The 21,427-nt window shown below is 46.9% G+C and overlaps 3 protein-coding genes across 4 annotated transcripts in view; 2 read left to right on the plus strand and 1 right to left on the minus strand.

Annotated features, from left to right (window-relative positions):
- LOC105566157 (rab3 GTPase-activating protein catalytic subunit) overlaps positions 1-12,005 on the minus strand; it is a 36,187-nt gene extending 24,182 nt beyond the window's left edge. The window contains exons 1-6 of the mRNA XM_012019935.1: positions 11,490-12,005; positions 10,991-11,273; positions 10,778-10,914; positions 10,462-10,675; positions 9,856-10,264; positions 9,280-9,491 (exon numbers count right to left, since the gene is read on the minus strand). Of these exons, the coding sequence (XP_011875325.1) occupies positions 9,280-9,491; positions 9,856-10,264; positions 10,462-10,675; positions 10,778-10,914; positions 10,991-11,273; positions 11,490-11,685 (1,451 nt within the window). The 5' untranslated portion in view covers positions 11,686-12,005. The remainder of the gene's footprint in view (positions 1-9,279; positions 9,492-9,855; positions 10,265-10,461; positions 10,676-10,777; positions 10,915-10,990; positions 11,274-11,489) is intronic.
- On the plus strand, positions 4,840-9,262 carry LOC105566156. 2 transcript variants are annotated; one of them, XM_012019934.1, is made up of 5 exons: positions 4,840-5,423; positions 6,002-6,591; positions 6,910-7,342; positions 7,883-8,059; positions 8,150-9,262. In XM_012019934.1, the coding sequence occupies exons 1-5, from the start codon at positions 5,027-5,029 to the stop codon at positions 8,431-8,433; spliced, it is 1,881 nt and encodes a 626-aa protein (XP_011875324.1). In that variant the 5' UTR covers positions 4,840-5,026; the 3' UTR covers positions 8,434-9,262. The 2 variants fall into 2 exon arrangements, with proteins under 2 accessions (XP_011875324.1, XP_011875323.1); XM_012019933.1 differs by having other exon boundaries at positions 7,883-9,262.
- A 7,792-nt stretch (positions 12,006-19,797) lies between the features above and the next one.
- Positions 19,798-21,427, plus strand: part of LOC105566162 (large neutral amino acids transporter small subunit 2) — a 13,163-nt gene continuing 11,533 nt past the window's right edge. The window contains exon 1 of the mRNA XM_012019944.1: positions 19,798-20,581. Coding sequence (XP_011875334.1) covers positions 20,314-20,581 — 268 coding nt within the window. The 5' untranslated portion in view covers positions 19,798-20,313. The remainder of the gene's footprint in view (positions 20,582-21,427) is intronic.

Raw genomic sequence — 21,427 nt, forward strand, 5'->3', positions numbered from 1 at the left:
GCTGTAGCTAAAATTTAGTAAAATACGGACAGCTAATATTTTTAGTTGTGATAGCTCAATATTTTGCTACGACAGCAAACCGTTTGCTGTCGTAGCAAAATATTGAGCTATCACAACTAAAAATATTACCTGTCCATATTTTACTAAATTTTAGCTACAGCAGCTAAATGTTTTTTTCCGTGCAGATTTGTAGTGAAGTCCAGCAAACTTCTGGTTATTAAATATCTTTCATGGTAAATCCTAAAGGAATTCTGATTCGTCCATTTTCTAACAGACTGGTTGATCTATCAGATTTTTTTTTCAGTGCAAGATTTTCAAGTAATACTAATCCATTCTCTCAATTAGTTCTGTCGATATTCAGTAACGCAAAGATAACTTTCACTTAAGAGGCACTAGCCGAAATGTTAAGTCGCTTACAAAAAAACGGTCAAAATTTTTCCCAGAGTAGAGTTACGAACAATCGAAATAATTCGATCACTAATTGTGGGCCCCAAAATGGGATACTGTCTTTTTTCCCCAGAGCACGATCTGGTCATATTTCAAGTCGAATCAACATCTCCATTTATCGACTCGACTTGAACATGTCTTCTATTGCATATCAACTAAATCATCAATAATTAGTCGGCACTGATACGATGTCAAATTGATATGCACACATCTACACGGAGAGGATCTTCTCTTAAAATTTACCCGGAAAATCGTGTAATCGCGGAACAACATGGAACTTCGAAGAATTTCATGAGAGTTTTTTGAAATTTTGCCATACATTCTATTAGTAATTATACTCGGTATACATTTCACTAGTAGAATGTATGGTAAAATTTCACAAAACCCTCGTGAAATTCTACGAAATGCCGTGTTGTCCCACGATTACATGATTTTTCAGAATAAAAGAAAAGTCTCTCCGTGTATAGATGTTAAGTATACGTCGACAAGATATCAAAGTGTTATCGTGGATCTGTATCGATCTTGTTGCGAAGATCAATGAGGAATCTAGTCGTCATCGAACGATCCGAAAAATCATGATCGATATCGATTTGACGGTGAACCTGGATCAAAGAACTGAGGTGCAAACTGCGAGTAAATACAATTCCCCCCCCCCCTTTTTTTACTCTTTCTCTTAGGATTATCTGGCGGGACAGAGAGTTGGAGGAATTTCTGTTTTGTTTAAAAAGCTTATGGATAGCTTAAATTGGAAAAATGAAATAGCCGAGTGGCGCCGAAGGTCATTAGGCCACTTGTGGCGATACGCATTCGCGGGACACGATAACCGTGGAAAATCGCGTCGGCGTAAGAAAAGCCAGCGTGACCAGAGCGCTTGAGAACGCCTCGTTGAACGAACCCGAGCCCATAGACCGAACCCGTTACGAGTCAACGGCCGGAGCGTTACGCGCGATACGTGTCCTCGGCCCGATCTCGCTATCGATAGCCACGCACCTTACGGTGCACGAATTCCTGCGGGTTTCGATCATGACGGCTATTCCAGCTGACGTTACCTGTCCGGAATCGAATTTACCGTTCGTCAAGACGAAGATTCACCTATCGAAATTGCCCGAAACGCGGGTCCAGAAACGCCAGGAGGCAAGCTACGAGTAGCGAAACTTGTAGATTTAAATATAATAATATCATAAAAATGTACAATAAATCAATATAAATAATAAAAACAGTGGAAAAGGCCTCGGACCTGTCTCTAGGATTTTCGTTCATAAATACGAAAAGGACGATGTTAAGTCACATTTTTAGCAAAAATGAGACTTTCATACTTGTTGAATCAGCTTGACGAGCCGATTTAAAAAATATAAAAATCTCGCTCTCGCACAAATCGTGAAAAACGTTGTTTTTCAACTTTTTAATAATGACACGTCGAGTCTCTTCGCTCGCCTGACCTTTCCGGAGCTGCCTCTACTCACGCTGCGTCGCAAGAAATGATCTTTGGTGATTACTATTACGTGGTTATTACACCAAGCTATCATTCAGAAATTGAATTGCTCGATTTCTCTCGTGAAAGTCCAATTACGCGGGACGTCTTTGAAATCCAATGTAGCAGGGATAACAATTGATTTCCACTTACGCGAAATGCAGCCGTTGAACCCTTTGATTCTGCATTGCGCATATTACGTTGTTCGAATCTCTGAATACAATTACGTTTACGAAGAAGGAAGTTACTTACAGTCACCCAGCGATGATTAAGAATTAAAACAGGGAACGCGGAGTCAACCCAACTGGCGTATTCCTTTATTTAGCAAATACAACGTTTCGATCCTACTTTGGGTCCTTTTCGAGTACTACAAAGTGAGTCATCGTCGTCCACAAAACAGAGTCAAATGATAAAACTACAAGCGTATCTGAACACTGTGGACGCTCGATTCGAATCGTTATATTTGCTAAATAAAGGTACATTGCCAGTTGGGTTGACCACAAGTTCTATGTTTTAACAATTATACTTGTATGAAACTCTCCGATTGAAAAATCTGATCGTAGATTTTCAAATTTATAAAAATTTAGAGGATTACTTGACCATGTCTGGCAAATTTTTACGTTCAAACTCACAGCGTTTCGACCGTGGCTTGTGGTCCTTTTCAAGTGATAATTGTGTCAGTAATTCCGTTGAAAAGGACCACAAACCATGGTCGAAACGTTTGAAGAGAAAAATTTGCCAGACACGGTCAAATAATCTACTGAAGTTTCCAATCACTTCTAGCGACTTATAAGATTTCCTCCAGTCATTATAAAACTTTAGTTGAAATAACGAACAGCACTTGCGGCGTTTAAATGCTAAGTGCACCCTAAGTGTCCCCTAATTCTCATTCTCCGTCTCCTCGCCCACGGTCTTGCCATTACCCTCCGATAACGCACTTCGCAGATTAGTTATCGCTTTAATAGTTTCGCTGGCTCGTATATGGAGAGAAATGGATCGTTCTCGTTGTTACCGTAACGAACGGCCGTGTACGGCGTAGCAAACTCGCAGTGCCTTTCAGGAAATTCAATTGCTCCACACACAACCCGGCGATTGTACGTATAATTTAGGAAAGAACGTTTACGAGACGTTCGCGGAGGTAAAACGGAAGGCGCCGCGAATTTTCACCGGCACGGGGTTAATAGAACGTTACGCGAGGAGGGGGAAAAAAGAAAAACGCGGAATCGCATGCTCCGTTTCGTCGATATCCGCGAGAGATGAGAGAACAATGTCGTTAGAATACGGGGATAACGCTCGACGAAAATGACCGGATGGCATTTCGCGGCGCGGCCGCCTGTCCCGAGGCGCCGCGAAGGGAGGCGCGAGAGGCGTCATAATGAAAAGCGACACAATTGCGAGAATGCACGAGCCGCCTGAGGTGTGTTGCGACACGTTTCGAAATCACGCGTGTACCCACGTGTGCCCAAAGGAATTGGCGCTTTCTCTAAGATGATGCGTTCCCTACACCTCGTATTACGTTACAATGGCATCCGCGCGATTCGGAAAATTTCAGAGTACGACTCGCGTGACGGCGACAACATTATCGCCTCTTGTGAAATCCTACATCGATCGCTGTACCGTAGATTTTCGGAATTTATCCCCGTCCCCCCTAATTCCGCCGCGCTCTTTTACATCTCGTCGACGACAAATTTGTTCCATTCGCACGGTGAAAATATCTTCATACATTGCTCAATCGAGTATTTCGATACACGTGACAAGCAACATTGATTTAAAATCCAAAGTATACATGTCCTCAATAATTATTTGTTTTATTTTTCGCATTTTTTTTATCAACCGAATAGTCCTCTCGTTACAATTCACCCTTGCCACGTTTACGAACACTTAGCAATCTGCTTCTCACGAAAGGGAATCAGGATCTCCGAAGTAATTTTGTCAGGCTGTGTGAAAAAGACATAGGCTCTGCAGAAGTTTTCCTTATCGTCGTATTCTAAATGGCGTTTGCGTCCTGATTTTCAGATGCGATTCCAAAGGAGCTGTTGCTGCTGCTCGCGGGCGCGTTCGTCGTCGCAGCGACGACGTCCGCCTGTCCGTGGTCGCAACACGCGGTGGACCTCGATAGTTCGTGCATCTGCGACTACAATCTGGCCGGCGAGCTCTCGGTGCAGTGCGACATCGTCGACTATGAACAGCTGATGTCGGCGATGCGGCGTTACGCCACCAAGTCGACGATTGATCTCTTCTACATCAACAACAGCACGATCGGTGCCCTGAGGAACGGCTCGTTCGCCACCCTGAGGATCAACAACATACAGCTGTCTGGGTGCCGCATCAGGAGCCTCGAGCCGGAGGCCTTCAAGGGCCAGGAGAATCACCTGAAGAGCCTGAATCTCAAAGATAACGAGCTCACGGAAATCCCCGGCGTCAACCTGAAGACCCTGCGGAACCTCACCGTGCTCGATCTCTCGATGAACAAGATCACCAGAGTCAACGACAACGCCTTCGCCGGCACGAAGCTGATCACGCTGAAACTCTCCGACAACGAGGTCACTCTCGCTCCGGGATCGTTCCGTGGCCTGGAGAGAACTCTGAAGAATCTCAATCTCAAAGGAACGCGGCAGAAGAAAGTGCCGGAAGCGCTCAGGGGACTGAGGACTCTGGCCTTCCTCGATCTCTCGCAGAACAGCATACGCGAGCTTCCCGGCACATCCGGGACAAAAGCCTTCGAGGGTCTCGATTCCCTCACAGGATTGAACCTCGAGAGAAACCTGATCCAGAACATCGGCCCGGACGCGTTCTACGGCATCCGGAACACCCTCAGCTCTCTCAGTCTGCTGAACAATCTCATCCCGGATTTCCCCACGGCGGCTATCAACAGCGTCCACGACCTTAGAGTAAGCAATCAAAAATTAAATTGATCTCTATTTGTTGTCTTAGATCACTGACGAAGTTCTCTCGTCGATTCTTTAAAAATTGTCAAAAATCCAGTCGTTTAAAGATACTCGGCAAGGGAGAATTGTAATTAGTTAATAATATCTCGTGTTGTTCTGCGCAATTCTGCAACTTAACATTTTGAACAGAACATTCTGTTAAAACGTTCGTTTTCCTCTAATGCCGATTGTTATCGACTACTTCTTTCTGGCGATTGTTCAAGCCACGTTATTTCTTACGAAACGAGCCGATTCTCTCCAGGTGCTGGATATCGGGTTCAATCTGATCACCGAACTACCGGTCGACGCCTTCCAAGAAAACCCGTCGATCACGCTGCTAGCAATCGACGGTAATCCGCTGTCGACGGTACCGGAAGAGGCGCTCGCCCAACTGAACGGTACCCTGCGCGGTCTGAGTCTGGGCGGACGATTCCTCGTCTGCGATTGCCGCTTACGCTGGATCGTCGAGTGGATTAAGACGCGAGACCTGCAGGTCACCAGCCGCGAGCGCAAGCCGCAGTTCTGCGGCAGTCCGCAACGATTGCAGGACAAGAGTTTCTACAACATCGATCCCGACGGTAAGGTTTCTCAAGCGTGGAAAATCTGATTTTTTCCTCGGGTCGGAAGATTAATATTTATTCGAATAAAATTGCTTTAATTCGGGAAGTTGGCTGATGTAGAAAATGTAATTTGTCCTCTTTAATTAGCGAAAAACCAATTAGCTGAAAGACTTAATGCCATTAATTGAAAGAAAATCTTTGAACTCAGAAAATTAAGGAGAAGTTTTCTCGGCCTTAAGATTAGCGTTAACTTGAAAGGACGATTATCTAGACGGAGAGAATTTTCTCTTATCACGAAAACCACGTGATCGTGGGACAACATGGCATTTCAAAGAACTATGAGTTTTTCTTTTTAAATTTTGCCATACATTTTACCAGTAAAATGTATACTAAGTACGATTACTGAGGTGAATAGTGTGGTAAAATTTCGAAAACCTCTCATGAAGCTCTTCGAAGTGCCACGTTGTCCCACGGTCGCATGGTTTTCAGGATAAATTTGAAGGGAAAATTCTCTCCGCGTGTAGGGCGATTCGTTCTGGGCTTTCAAGTTGAATGGAATATCATATGTGTATTCTTATAAAAACTAATTGTGGCAGACATGAATTGCGAGCGACCGTCGGAGATAATCGGAATCGGGACGGTGGAGAGCGTGGACACGAGAGAACCGACGGAGACGGCGGAGACGGCGGTTGGAGATATCGCTACCCATCTCCCGACCGTACGGCCCACGACTTCCACAACCGAGCTAGTCACCAGCACGACACTGTCCACGACCACGGTGACGGTGTCGTCGACGACCGAGCAGAGGAGAACGGCACCGCCGGCGCCATCCTCGACCTACGTTCCGACAACCCGGCCGACTGCCGCGCGAACCGGTAACGTCGTGGTGGTGAGGACCACTCCGTCGCCACCGAAGCAAGCGCAGGATCATATACAACAGCATCAGCCAAGGCCGCCGTTGGTCCTGGGATCGCCGTTGTACAAGTCGAAATCGAACGAGAAGGACATCGTCGTGAAGGATGTGCTCAGACAAGACAACGCGGTCATCATATACTGGGACACGGAGGCGACCAACATTCTGGGCTTCAGAGTGATCTACCGACTGTTCGGGGATAATAGCTTCAAGCAAGCGCCGCCGCTCGAGGCTAGCGAGCGAGAATTCAAAATAAAAAATGTACCCTCTCAGGTAAGAAGACGTTCTTTTTCACCGAAAAGTAAGATAACATTTCAAGAAGGTAAGAAATGGCTGGAAAAATTGGCATGTCGATTAAAAACCTCTTTATGGACTCATTCCGATTCTAATAAATCTCTCCGTTTTAGAGAGAAATATGGCTAAGTTTTATCTTTTGTCAATGCCGAATTTTAATGAATAGAGCAATTTTAAATCCCCCTGTTGGTCCACGTCATATTACCTATTTCCATTCTAAGGATTTTTGCTATCGAAAATTGTACTTTGCCTCTTACACATTTTTACCAATTCATTCACGCGATCGACCAATTGCAGGAATGCATCGTGGTTTGTGTGGTCTCGCTGGAGGAGACCAACATCACACCGGCAAATGTGCCGTATAACCAGTGCCGCGAGGTCAGAACGGAGAACTCGCCCACGTCGAACATGGACAAGATCACGATCGCCGCGAGCGCGGCGATTTGCGCCACGATTGTCGTCGCGGTGATCATCTTCGTGGTCGCGAATCGGCGCCGCGCCCGTAAGCTGCACACTCTGCACAGCATCGATCAAACGAAGATGGGCGGCCCGATCGCCGGGCTACCGGTCAATTGTTGCTCGAACGTGGGTCCGACACCCAGCCCCGGCGGGCCCCTGTCGTCGATGGCCACTCTGAGCGCCTACAACGCCCAGAAGGAGTGGGACCAAGTGTCGGCCTACAGCAACAGGAGCATACCGCGGCCGAGGATTTTCCCCATCGATCGACAAGGTGGGTAACCGCCTCTCTTCCTCTCTCTATCGTTTATAAATTATCAAATATTTGCCGTCCATAGAATTTACACGGAGAGAATTTTCTCGTAAGATGTATACCTATATCCTGAAAATCATGCGATGGAACAACATGGTATTTTGGAGAACTTTGTGAGAGTTTTTTTGAAAGTTTACTATTTATTCTACTAGTAAAATGTATGCTAAGTACAACTACTAGTGGACTGTGTGGTAAAATTTCGAAAGACTCTCATAAAATTCTTTAAAACGCCGTGTTGTCTCCCGCAATATTTTCTGGATAAATTTCGAAAGAAAATTCTCTCTCCGTGTACAATCTTTTTTATACGCCTAGTAATTTCACCTTAAAATAAGTCATCACTTGCATCTGATCTTTGTCATCCTGAGTGAAAAGATCCTTCCAAAGATATCTTTGGTCTTTGAGAAGTGTGTAAAAATACTGGACGGACAAATGATTGTAAGCAATGGTGTCCTCGTTAAGCGTCTTGCGTGAGAAAGGTAAATTATGCGGAATGAATTTCAGGATCAATCACCAGGGCATCCTGCATCGACGACGTGCGCTCTCAGGCCGGGCACTACAGCAGCAAAGTGTCCGCCCGATCAATCGCCGACGGCCAGTCCCAGCACAGTTTCTCCAACAATTCCACGCGGTACTTCTCTAACACCGCGCTAGCCTCCAATCTCGTGAGCACGAGACCAGGTCAGTTAACCGCACGCGCTCGCTTTCGTGGCACTTGCCACGATCCTCAATCTTCCGTCAATCGTTTAACGTATTTGCATCCTGTTCCAGAATTACGGCAATCGCGCCAGTCGCTGGCGGCCGCCTCGGACCGGATGTCGCGGTCGAACTTCAGCAACAATCACCTGCCGCCGCACTCGTCGGCCCGGCGGCAGCGACCGCGATCGCGCAACCGCAATCTGGAGCCAAATCCGCCGCGACCTGGCAGCCGATACAGCCTGGCCGACTCCACGCATACCCTCAACAACTACGACGAGAACAACTGGACCGACCACGACATGGACATTTACATGGCTCGCAATCCCACCACGAGGAGCGGCCTCGTGCCGCTCTAAATATCCGCGGCCTCCATTGTCTCGTCGTTCATTCTTGCTCAAGCGTGCTCAGTAGTGCTCAGTCTCGATCAGACTGCTCTCAGCCGTGCGGCGCTTTTAAATCTAGATAATCTTGACAGACGCTCCGATCGCCAAGAGCTGAGTCCCGAACGCGTCAAACGCCACTCCGGAAAATGTTCGTCGCGACGACGTAGAAATCCACTTTGCGGAACTTCGTATCTAATATTGGAGGAGTGAATGAATCTGTTAACAGATTTCTGACGTGTCGTTTAGTGTGACAGGGAAACATCTCTTCGGCATTTAACACGTTCGAAACATACTCGGTTTCGACCATGACATTAACACACGACACGCGACAGGCATTACCGTGTAATGCCTGCGCGAACGCGTGCGACCAGTTAGAATTGCGAGTGTCAGATTGAGAAAATAGACGTATATCTCTGTGTAAGCTCTAAGCAACCTTATGTAAGGTCTCTTAATTACCAAATCGTTGAAGCGAGCGAGCCGGGAGTGCTCTTGCGGACGGTTCGAGCGCGCACGCACTTCCGAACGTTTATTTTTACTTCGAATATTTCGCACGACGGACCTCGCGATTGTGTTTATCCAAAGACTGCAATCGAGGTGTCTGGTCTCTAGAGAAGCGCTATCGCGACCAAGTGAACTCGAACATTACTGCGAGAACGACGTCGAGCTCCCCGGTCGTTCTGGACGAGAGGCGACAACGTAATGAGAGATTCAAAGTTTTCTCCATTGACTCTACCTTATTTTGTAACACGTGTATTCGCATGGGCGCGCATCAGTGACGAGAACCGCTCGTCGTAATAAAGAGATTACTTTACTACTCACCCAGGTATCAGGACGCACTTCTCCCAGCGAAATCTGATCTCCTGCGCGAACTCGTGCCAGAGCTGGGCCAGAGCGGTCGCCCCGCCAAGACTGTGCGTGCAGTGCGCCGCAACGATCGACAGGCGCCACACCAAGCTGTCCATCGTGCACGTTTTCACGCCTTTCCACTGATCATCTTCCACAGCCGCAGTGATGTCGCTGTAGGGAAACTTCTGCAAGGATTTTGAACTAATTATTCTAACTGCGTCGACAGATCGAACAGATCTTTTACGAAGGAACACCAATTACCAATTTTAATTATTTTAAAAGCGTTCGAGTGATTTCCTTTTTAAACATCTCCGTACATTGTGCGAAAAGGGACATAAACGACATTCTTTCAGGTTTCAAAAAATAACAATTAGTAAGCAAATTAAGAGCTTACTTCGTAAATTACATATTTACGACAGTTCTACCGAAATATTGTTTCACCTGTGAAATTTGTGACTTAGAGATGTGCTTAGTCCCTTTTACAATAGAGTATAATCGTAAGAATTGCCCGTCTACAAGCATCGAGATTCTAATGGAACCTAAGCGTACCGAGTTTTCATCTGCATCCGGGAAAAGGAAGTAAATTATAGGTAGCAATATCTCCTCCGCGATTGGACCCTCGATGTTCTTATTCTTTTTCGCGCTCGATCTGCCCACAACGGTCGAAATCGTGGGTATTCTGGACTCGGTGAGCACGTTGAAGGCCGAGCTCAGCATCTGTTCGTCGTCGTGAATGTAAGACGCGCTCTCACCCAGTAGTTCCACCATGGTCTTCTGGTTGTTGCACAGATGCAGAAAGTCCGTCATGTATTCGCCGAGTAGACAGGCCGGCAGGGCCACCATTTTCACTTGCACAGACCATTCGGGAGCGAGCTGCGGTTCGAGATCCGAGTATCCCTCGCTATCCACTACGACGTTATCTGACATTTGTGGCCACGTGACAAACAGGTGAAGCTCCCTGAAATTATTTTAAAATGGTGTACATCGCACGTAGATTCGTAGAATCTTTTGTCACAACTGGGAGCATAGCACAGAGTCGTTGATCTTAGAAGTCATTTTATAATGAATCTTTTATAAGAAAAATTTATCTACTTATAGAAAGCCCTTTTATTTCCGCTGCTACGCTCCCGACGATAACACGCTCAATGCAAGTACCCGACAGGATCGAAAGTCGCTCCGAAGGGAAGTTTACCCCATTCGGCCACACCTAACGTTTCTCCCTGCATGAAATCGAAATCCGGAGGTTCTTGCGTCCACGTGCTATTAGTCCAGTCTTTCAATAAATAAGAAAATCTAACGGACACCATTACGGAGTCGAGCTTTACTCCGCAGCCCTCCCCGACTTTTTGCTTGAATAGAGCGAGTAAGCCTGCAAGTAATACCGGTCTGTAAAATATTTTTGCTTCTCTGCGAAAATCGCAACTACGGACAAATGTTCTTTAAACATAGATCAAACGCAGACAATGCGTACCGGTGAGGTATCGGCAATGTGGCGGGACCTTCTTTAAATGTACCATGTCGAGACTCGCGCAGGTCCCTTTACCGGCGCAGCAACCGAGATACATTTTCTGCCAAGGTTCCTGCACCTGCACCAATGCCGGTACGTAACTAAAAGTGCGTAAAAAGAATTACGACAGAGCGTTCCCCCGGCGCCCGAAGTTTCAATCGTATCGGCTACGCCTACCAATTTGCGTTGTTGGTCGCAATCGTCAGCGAGCTGAGCACGATCTTGATTCGCGTCTCGTCCGTTAAACTCGCCTTCCGAGCCGGTATTAAAACGAGGAATTCCCGAACCCCGTAATAACGAGCTATCTCCATGCAATTGTCATTGAGCTTAACAAAATCGTTAGACGTGTCCAGAGCATCCTTTTGGCACTGTATCCACTCCTCTTCATTCTCCTCCTTTGTAGCGTCCTCCTCGTCCGCTTCCTTTTCCAGCTTGTAGTGTTTCAGCACAAATTCTACGTCTGAATGACAAACAGTTATTACTACTCCAAGCGTACGCGAAAATTCTGCTGTCGCAGAAAAGTCGCGAGTCGACCGGCCAAGTGCTGCGCGAGGAGCCAATCGACTCGCAACCGTTCCGCGAGAGCAGACTTTTCGCACCCCAAGTTTCTCTACCGAATGAATTCGAGAATCGAACGCCGGGTCTGTAACGTCGTCTACATTTGTCAAACGCGAACCTGCGAAGTTCAGCTTCTCCGAGGCCTCGTGCCACTGGCAGTTGACGAAATCCCCCGGTTTGAGGGGGCCCGCGACCCTCGCATGCGGCGGCCTCCATTCGTGCATGATCTCCTCGAGTCGCGCGATGAACACCTCCCACTCGGAGACGGTGGTGAAGTCGTGATGGTAAAAGTCCTCGATCTCCACGTGATTCATCTTCGAGCACCAGCCCGGGCTGGCAGTGTTTACGTCCGTCGTCCCGCGGAGCCTACGCCTCTCCCCCTTTCTTGAACGGATATCCGGCTCTTATTTGGAGCACAGTACCCGTGTTTCGTCTCTTTGCGCGAGCGCAAGCTCCAATGTTATGTCAAAACGCCACGTGGTGATCCTTCAATCCTGTTCCTGTCGTCAAGTCCTGCGAAGTCTCGCACGTATGTACATACGTGCGCGTTTGACGTTTCCACTGGCGACCGCAACAGCTGATCGCCTTCCGGTTTGACAGCTCTCCGCGCAGATGGCGCTCGAGTCTGTCTCCGGCACGTGGCGACGTCCCGCGGCGCTTTCAGTCGACACTTTTGAAACAGAGATACAGAGATACAGAAATGATGGAAAATAGAAAGTAGAAAAACAAGAAGCAGCACACACGTCTAAGAGACATCTTTAAGACGTCTATAAGTCAAAGAGCGAACAGCGCTATTTTTTTCTTTTCATCAAACATGGAACGTGATAAGTTGGTTTTTCGACGTGTGCTGCTTCATTACTTTGATTTGAAAGAAAACCGCAGCTGCAGCTCATAAATTACTTGTCGAAGCTTAGAGCAATTGTGCTCCATCGGAAAGAACATGCCAAGAATGGTTTCGGCGATTTAAAAGCGGCGATTTTAATGTGAATGATAAACAACGCTCAGGTCAGCCGAGAAAGTTCGAAGACACCGAATTGCAAGCATTATTGGACGAAAACTCAGCGCGTACGCTCCAAGAATTGTCTGCAGCGTTAAATGTTACTCCGATGGCTGTTTCCAAACGTCTACGTGCAATGGGAAAGATTCGACAGGAAAGGAAGTTGTTCTTTTGCACGACAACGCTCGACTACACGTTGCAAAAGCCGTCAAGGAGACACTAATGCAGCTCGAGTGGGAAGTTGTCCCGCACCCAGCGTATTCACCAGACTTGGCTCCTTCAGATTACCACTTGTTCCGATCGATGCAGCACGGCTTGGTGGATACACACTTGAAAAGTTACGAGGAAGTGCGAAAATGGATCGATGAATGGATTGCATCAAAAGACCAATCGTTCTGTCGTTGCGGAATCCACTCATTGCCAGAAAGATGTATAGCTAGCGAGGGCAAATACATTGACCGGCGTACTTTTTGCTTTTGATATCGAAATTAATGAGTTCGTTAAACAAAAAGAAACACCGCGGAAACTGTTTACCATCTAATTTTTAGCAAAAAAAAACCTGTAACTGTAACTAGATAACTTCGGTATTTTCTTGACCATATCTGTTCAATTTTTAATTGGTGAGACGCCCGCCTAGAGTGTTATAGGCGCAAGTCCAAGTTGAAACTCGGGCTGAGGTGATGTCTTTCGCAAAAAATGTTCTGTATCATTAAAAATGCCAGATATGGTCAAGAAATTACTGAAGTTGTTAATTAAGTACTGCTGGCGACTTGAAGGCTATTCTTATTAGTTGTAGCTGGATACTTTTATAAAGTAACTTTCCCAACTCGGCATTTTACTATTAATAGCAAGCCCGCGTATACTTTACATAATACAAAGATAAAGCGTCTCGCCGCTACGCGTACATACATCCGGCACGTGTCTTTCGATTATCGCGGAGTTTTATGTGTTCAAGTTCACGATCAATTTGTCTTATCGTCGCGCGAGTCGCGTTTGCGCGAGCAATTAATCGACTACGTAATACCTCTCTCCCCTGTCAATGTTCGGCCGTGTATCAATGTTCGTGCTCGGCCGTTATCGCGTCGCGACGACGGAATTCCCCCGTGTCGCGCGGCGTCGAGATCCGCGGCGCTCGAGGGGGTTTCGATATTACCTGCCGACTGTCGCCGGGGAAAGAGACGACCCCCCCCGTTCGCCTCGCCAACCGAGGGGGGCTCGGGGCTCTAATCGAGCCGCGCGCCGCTTTCGCCGATCGTCGGTCGTGCATCTCGTGTTCGCGCTGGCGTCAAAATTTATTTTTATATGGCCGCGGGGACCCGCGGCGCGAGGATTAAAAAGGGGAGAAACACGCGCGGCGGAAGCCACCGCCGCGCGCAGTGGCGCTCAAATGGTGGATTCGCGGAGTCGTCGGCGCTGACGTTCGGCTTCCCCAAAGAGAACGAGAAGCCTCCGATGCGCGTCGCTCGTGGAAACGTGTCTGTCGCACCCCGTCCTTTTCAGCTTGCTACGTGAAAAGGGAAGTCGTGAAATTTGTATGGAGACTCCGTGAATTGACGGGAACTAAAGATTATTTGCGAACGAGTTGCGTTGTGTAAAGTCGGGAATCAAGTTTCAATTTAAATTTGAAACGGAATTTAGAGCAGCGACTCTCGGATGTTAAAACGTGAAAATGAGGATTCTTTTCGCGCGAATGGATTTAAACATGAAGTTATCTTAAAATTTGGTTACGTCCAATCTTAAATATTTTTATGTAAAAAGAACAGAAGAGATTACACGAGGCGTGAAATGAAATATCAGCGGATACAATGTTTGCAAAGCAGTAATTACGAGTCCGCGTTTTGATGAATATTATTATAATAATGAATAAATAATCCTTTAATTAAACATTATTACATTACATTCTAAAATGTATACGCTCGTTGTAAAATAGTTTTTGTCAGCAAATATTACTTTTCTCGAATGTAGCCTTCTATTTTCGAGCTCCCGGTGTCGTTATAATTTCTCGATCGCACGTTTCACAAATATATATCGCAGAAAATAGATCTGACGCCTATAGGAACTGAAAGCTCTGTCATTGACTCAATCGTCACGGCGGTTCGTCACGTACTTGAGTAGCGCGTATAACGCGACCACGCATACGAATAGGCCACGCGTATAAATGATAATGCGATGATAATGACGAGAAGGTTGCGCAGCACTGACGAAACGGACGTGCGGCGTCATAGGCGTAGAACGTTTTGCAGCGCGTCGCAGCTGGGATAGATTATCACCTCGTATAGATGCGTTGTATGGAAACGTCGCGGCGATCTGGGGAAAGAAAGGGATTAACATGTCGGTGACAATGTTGCATCTATAATCTCTCTTTTCGCGCACGGTCGTCGCTCGCGTACAATTTCGCATCGCGATTTCTTCTCCGCTTTTCTTTTTAACTCTTTCACGTCCATTTCTACTGTAGATTAACGTAAATCTCACTCTTTATCTGTCTCTAATTCTTGGTACTGGATAAAAAAGGAACCAAACCGATTGTGAAACTGAAGTTACCCAAGTGGAACATGTTAGTTTTCTCTATACGTTTCCTAAACATTAATAAAACATTAAATTTAAGAAACATGTAGCTATATGAAGCGTATATGAACCACCATATGTGCTACCTGTGTGATCTGCATGGTAGAAATGGGCATTAGTGCCCATCTACAATAGAGATTTAAACCCTAAGCCTTAAGAAATTGACTAATCACAGTCGCGTATTCTACTCGTACTTGACCGTAATTGGTCAATTTCTTAAGGCTTGGAGCTTAAATCATCTATTGTAGACTGGGACTTAAGGCATGCGTCCACAATGCCAGATCCTCGATCCGAGAAATATGTAGCCAATCGACTTGCATCTTTTACAGAAAAGCTGCAGTTGATTGGCTACACATTTCTCGGATCGAGATCTCGGGCCGATTTCTAGCATCGTGGACACAAGCCCAGTGAGAAATGATTCGTCGAAACGATGTCGAGTCGACATCGGCACTGTCGAATTGACGTCGATTCGATATCGATCGACGAGTCATTTCTCGCTGGGGTGGCTTAAAAGAACCAAAAAGAAACCGAAGAAAGTATTATATAGTATATTAGCTGGCGTGCAGGCCTGTGGACCTGTGTCCACGATGCTAGAACTAGGTCCAAGTTCTAGTTGCGAGAAACTAGAACTTGGACCAAGTTCTAGCATCGTGGACACAGGCCTTGTGTCCACGATGCCAAAACTTGGTCCAAGTTCTAGTTTCGAGAAATGTGTAGCCAATCAACGTGCAGCTATTCCATAAAAGCTGCAACTTGATCGGCCCAAGTTCTAGCATCGTGGACACAGGTCTTGAAAGCCTTGTGTCCATGATCCAAGAACCGTGTCCAAGTTCTAGTTCCGAGAAGCGTGTAGCCAATCAACTTGCAGCATTTCTCGGAACTGGAACTTGGACGCGGTCCTTGGATCGTGGACACAAGGCTTGGCAGCGCGAGATGGAAGCTTCCGAAGGGAAAACGGGGAATTTCCCGGAGGTGTGCCGTCCCCGCGCTCCAAACTCCAACGGTGGCTTGCGGCAACGTTCGCGCGTCTCGAGCTGCGTCGCGCCAATGCCGAGGATGATGCGCCGCGCTCCCCGGCGAGAGCGAGAGGGCCGGAGGGCCCGCTCGGACGCGGGAGACGCGCTTTAGTACACCGCCAGCCTCCCGGTATCGCGCGAGCGCGCTTTCTCACGGGGAGACATGGTTCTTCGTGCGCGGCGGCACGCGCCGCGAAGATCGCCGCGAGACGCTGCGCGCCGAGACCGCGCGACCCGCGGGGTCGTCCCGCGCGAGCGGTTCGGCGATCGGCGGCGCTGATTAACGGCGATTCTCGATCGTACCGCGCGCGGAGAGCTCTCGCGGGTGAACGTTCACGGCGGAACGGGACACGGCGCCTCGCGGCTATTTTCCGGCGCGGTCTTGTATCGCAAAAATACAAAAGGATGAAAGACGAGACGGGAAACTAACCGCCGGGAGTTCGTTCTGCAAACTCGGCGGTAATGCGATATCGATGTCGTTTCGACGTCAGTAAACTGGGACTCTCGATTTTTCTTCCTTGTGCACAGAGAAGGAATAACGTACACGAGACAAAATCCTTATTCATCGGAAGTAAAAGTAACGACGTTGCTACTGTTTTAATCGGCGCTTTAACACTTTACATCGAGGAGAAATCTTTATACTTTACGAGCTAGATTTTTCGCAGTGTCTTGTAATTTGCATTTCTCTTTAAATTTCTATCGTGTACTATTGTCGCGAGCTTTTAGAGAGTTATTGTCTTACAGCTTGTACGATCAACGTAGATAATGAGTATAATGCAGAGCAGACATGTCTAAAAGACTTCTTATCTTTTAAAAACGTCTTCGCGATGCACCTACTGTCTGGGTGTTAGACTTAAGTCATTACATATTAGACTTATTAATTGTCAAGCATCGAAACAATTCGAGGTTTAAAATAAAGAACGCAGGAGAGCGAGTCAGTGTACGTGCGAAATACATCCCGGTACAAAGTTTTGTACTGTGTAGAATTCAGGGTTGGGAAAGTTACTCTATGAAAGTATATAGTTACAGTTACAGTTTTTTCGCTGAAAACGTAACTAGTTACAGTTACAAGTTACCAATTCTGAAAAGTAACGCGTTACAGTTACGATTACTAAAAAAGAAAAAAACGAATCGATACTTCGCAGTTACTTTCTTGCAATAAAAATAGAAATGTCAAATTAGCATTTGAATTGTAAAGCGCCGATGAGAAGGTGTTTATGCTTGCGATTACTAATACGATCTGAAATGATGAATTATTAACGTACGTAATGATGTATCTTACACATACATCACGCTCATAAATAATTATACTGTGTACTGGACTTATTATGTCCGTGCGATAATAAGTCTATCAATGTTAATTATGAAATATTAAAGCAGTAGGCTGTGCTAACTTTTTATTCGACAAGAAGAAGTGCCGCGATTAATTGCCGCGAGCGGCACGAGCGTATTGCAGTCGTCGATAAGTCCGTTGTTTGTATACCTGCAGCATGCCATTCTTTTTGCACACCTGAATGACACGTGCAGCAAAGCGTTGGAGAGGCAAGGGGAGACGGTGAAGAGTGGAAAATATTCAGTTACAAAGAACGGATCATTCATTGTAGGCATAATTCGTCTTATCGGTATCTGAAGCTTGAGGGGCAAACCTTTTCGTCGAGATTCCTGGACGGTTATCACCCGGTTATCACCGCGTGTTTGCACGTGAAATGTCTTGGACATCGCTTTCGTTCGCACCGAACGTCACGGAAGATACATTATCGTTTTCGCAGGTGTGCGACTTCCGAGTTTCGCCAAATTCATGATGCAATACAGACCGGGGCGCCCGTAAGACGTAGGTGAGGGCAGCGGCGCAGGAACGATGGGCGCTTGCTGCTAAAATTCGGGGGGGGGGGGATTTCTCGCGTTGTACCCTTTCAGTATGAAGAACATGAATAAACATGTAATTCTATATATTTATTCATGTTCACGCATGAACAAGCTTTTACCGGGCTAGGCATCGCTGATGCCTTCCCATATGAATTGGAGCATTCGTAGAGGAAAGTCCCTCGTTATGAGACAAGCTCCTAATATGAGGTAGCAGGGTTTCGGCTACATTAATAGGCATCATCTGTTGGTGCTACCGTGAGTTTATTGCCCTTGGAGTGAAATGTGTTTAGTGGCTTAGATATTGTTAAAAGCCTACTATCTCGTATTAGAAGTCTATCACATAATAATAGGGGACTTTCCTCTACATTCTGTACACAGGGTGTCCCACTTTACCTTGGACAGTAAAATATCTCAAAAACTAGGCCCAGCAAACAAAAATGTTTTGAAAAAGTTGTTCATATTAATTAGTAGAATAAGATAGTGTAATAAACAATAGAGGGTTTCATTAAAAAATTGTCCATCTCGTAACCATACAACTTTTGTCTGAAACATTTTTGTTTGCTGGGCTTAGTTTTTGAAATATTTTACTGTCCAAGGTAAAATGGGACACCCTGTATAATACATACATGGAAAATGTAAATGTGTTCTACATGCATGCATCTAAATTCATATGGGAAGGCATCAGTGATGCCGAGTGCGCATGATCTACCCTAAAGCCTGATCTACACTGCGCTCTTTGCGTCTAGAAACATTCTATTTTACAGCCAAGATATATATTTAAAAAATTTGTGCAAGTTAATAAATCTGTACATTATACAATCGTATGACCGATAAACTTTTTAAGCGCATCGATTTGTTTATATAAAATAGAATGTTTCCAATCGGCAAACATATTGTAGATTGGACTTGAGATTTCGAAGATGCTTGAGATCCCCAAAAATTCCCGCGTTTCGAAAGAGATAAATATACAAAGAGAAAGCGAAGATTCCAAGTGCAAAACCACAAACCAAAACCTAACCTAACCCAGATGGTAGCTCGAGGGCGGAAGCCATTGTGGGGAAACGGCACAGCAGTGTTTTCTTTTTAAGCAAGAGTCGGATCTGCACGTGGTTCGCGATGTTTTTTTTTTAAATCTCGGCACGTACTGCTGACCGCGTACATTTCTCAAAGCTCAGCAAAAAGATCATGGCGTCTACGCGGCGCGACATCACGCTCGCGGAAAACACTAAATTTCAGTGCGCTCATCAGTTTCGAACGTTGCTTCATCACGTTTAACGGAATACGAGGGAGACCGCAAAGTCTCGACGTAGCAAGAATTCGCGAGTGGACTTCCGTCGCACGCGGCCCCGAGTTTTCGTCGCGCTTTCGGCGCGAGAGTGGAGAAGCGAGGCCGAAATTCGCCTCGGATTCCGGAGCCCGATCTGGGGATCCTCTAGCAAGGAATCGAAACAATCGGTTACGTCTTCTATTGGCTTCGGCCATTTGTTTTAAAACCGGAAACAGAGAATCGCCAATCGTTATCTATTAAACGCTCTGCTCAGCGAGATATGATTCGTCGATCGATGTCGAATCAGCATCTCGACATCGATCGACGAATCAGTTCTCACTGGGTAGGACAGTGTCCCCTCAAGCGTGAAGAAACATGGTTACAATAAAATGCAGTATATTAGTTGACAAAGAAACAGTAAGAAAGCAAATGGGAAAGTAAAAGAAAGAAAAGTGAGTAAGGGCCTATGTCCACGATGCTAGAACTTGATCCAAGTTCTAGTTTCGAGAAATGTGTAGCCAATCAACCTGCAGCTATTCCATAAAAGCTGCAAGGTGATTGGCTACGCATTTCTCGGCACTAGAACTTGGACGCAGTTCTTGGATCGTGGACACGAGGCTTAATATAAAAATTAGAGGAATCTTTCGGCCGACGCAACGGAGCGCGCGGTGCCCGCGCCAATGGGCGCGCGCGTGTTCGCGCGCGGCCGCCGCGAGCGTCGCGTCGGTTCGATCGGCGCGCAGCGGCGAATCGCGTTAAAGGGTGGCGGGTGGTGAGAGCGCGCACCGTACGGCCCGTACCGGCGAGCGCGAGACAGCGAGCGGCAGTTCGGCGATCGCTGCCCGGCGCACAGGTTGTGCGTGTGTGTCCGCCGCGCGAGACGCTCCTTGCCACGTGGTGATCGGCGAACGAGCCCGCGCGTACTTTATATATATATATATCTCTCTTTCTCTCTGCCTCGTGTATCTTTGTCTCTTCCTCCTTTCGTCCTGGCTTATCTTCCGTAGCTTCCCGCTCTCGGCGCCCGCGCTCCGTCTTGACCACGTGTGTGCCGGCGCGTCGCACGCACTCGCGGTGATGCCCACACGGCACGCCGCGGCCACCGTCGTCCGAATACTCCGAGTCGTCGCGCGGAAACGCGCGTGACGTTAGTGTGCGCGCGCGTGCGAGCGCGCCCGCTCCGTTTTTTTTTCGAAAAAAAAAAAGAAGGGACTCGAGGTCGTCCGCGAGGATGCCGGACAAGGTGGCGCCGGCGGAGAAGCCGGTCCTGCGGCCCGACGCCGCGGCGGCCAACAACGACGGCGAGGGCGTCAAGCTCAAGAAGGAGCTGGGTCTGTGGGACGGCGTGGCGATCATCGTCGGCATCATCGTCGGCGCCGGTATCTTCGTGTCGCCCAAAGGCGTGCTCAGGAACAGCGGCAGCGTCGGCCTGGCCCTCATCGTCTGGATCTTCTCCGGGATCCTGTCCCTCATCGGCGCGCTATGTTACGCCGAGCTAGGTAAGTGCCCCCCGCCGAGTAGCGCGTGATCGATATCTTTCGAAAACTCCGAAGAACTGGCCCTTCCGGTGGTGCGAAAAGAATCCCGTACGAGCGGCACCCTCTTAGTCCCGGACTCTCAGAAGTAGAAGTTGCTCCGGGTACGAAAAATGGTTTGCAAACTTTTAAGAGCCGTTTTTCGAACCGAAATCCGGCTGGTAGAGGGATTCGTTTTGTAACTTGGAAATTTAAGAAGAGTCCCTTTCGGATTCTCCGCGCGCCGCTTGGGTGATGAAATTTTTCGGGACGGTTGCTCTCTTCCGTAAGCTGCTGAATTCAAATCGACGCGCTCGACAGACGGGGGAAGGTGGGGTCAGGACCGGTTCGACGTACTCCGGTACCTGACGTAAGATGGTGGTCGAAGAGGAAAGGGGCACCTTCCTGCAAAAATTTATGCGCAATGTATCGATATCCCAACGGGGAGAAAAGATGTTGTAACTTTAACGGTGAACAAATTTGTCACTCGAAAACTATTGCGAATTTTACAAAACGGTATATAGAAATATACAATGTAACAATATGTATGGACATATTTCGCGTATAATTTTATCAGGATTGGGAAAGTTACTTTATAAAAGTAACTAGTTACAGTTACAAGTTACCTATTCTGAAAAGTAACGCGTTACAGTTACAGTTACTCGAAAAGTAACGAATCGTTACTTTGCAGTTGCTCCCTTATATCCCAATAAAAATAAAAATATCGAATCTGCATTTGAATTGTAAAGTGGCGATAAAGGCGTTTATGCGCAAATGCCAAGGCCTAATGCGATCTGTGGAGGTTGAAAATATATACACTGGTCAAAAAAA

This window comes from Vollenhovia emeryi, unplaced genomic scaffold, assembly GCF_000949405.1.
Source record: "Vollenhovia emeryi isolate VEMERY1.0 unplaced genomic scaffold, V.emery_V1.0 DF939146.1, whole genome shotgun sequence".
NCBI classification, from domain to species: Eukaryota; Metazoa; Arthropoda; class Insecta; order Hymenoptera; family Formicidae; genus Vollenhovia; species Vollenhovia emeryi.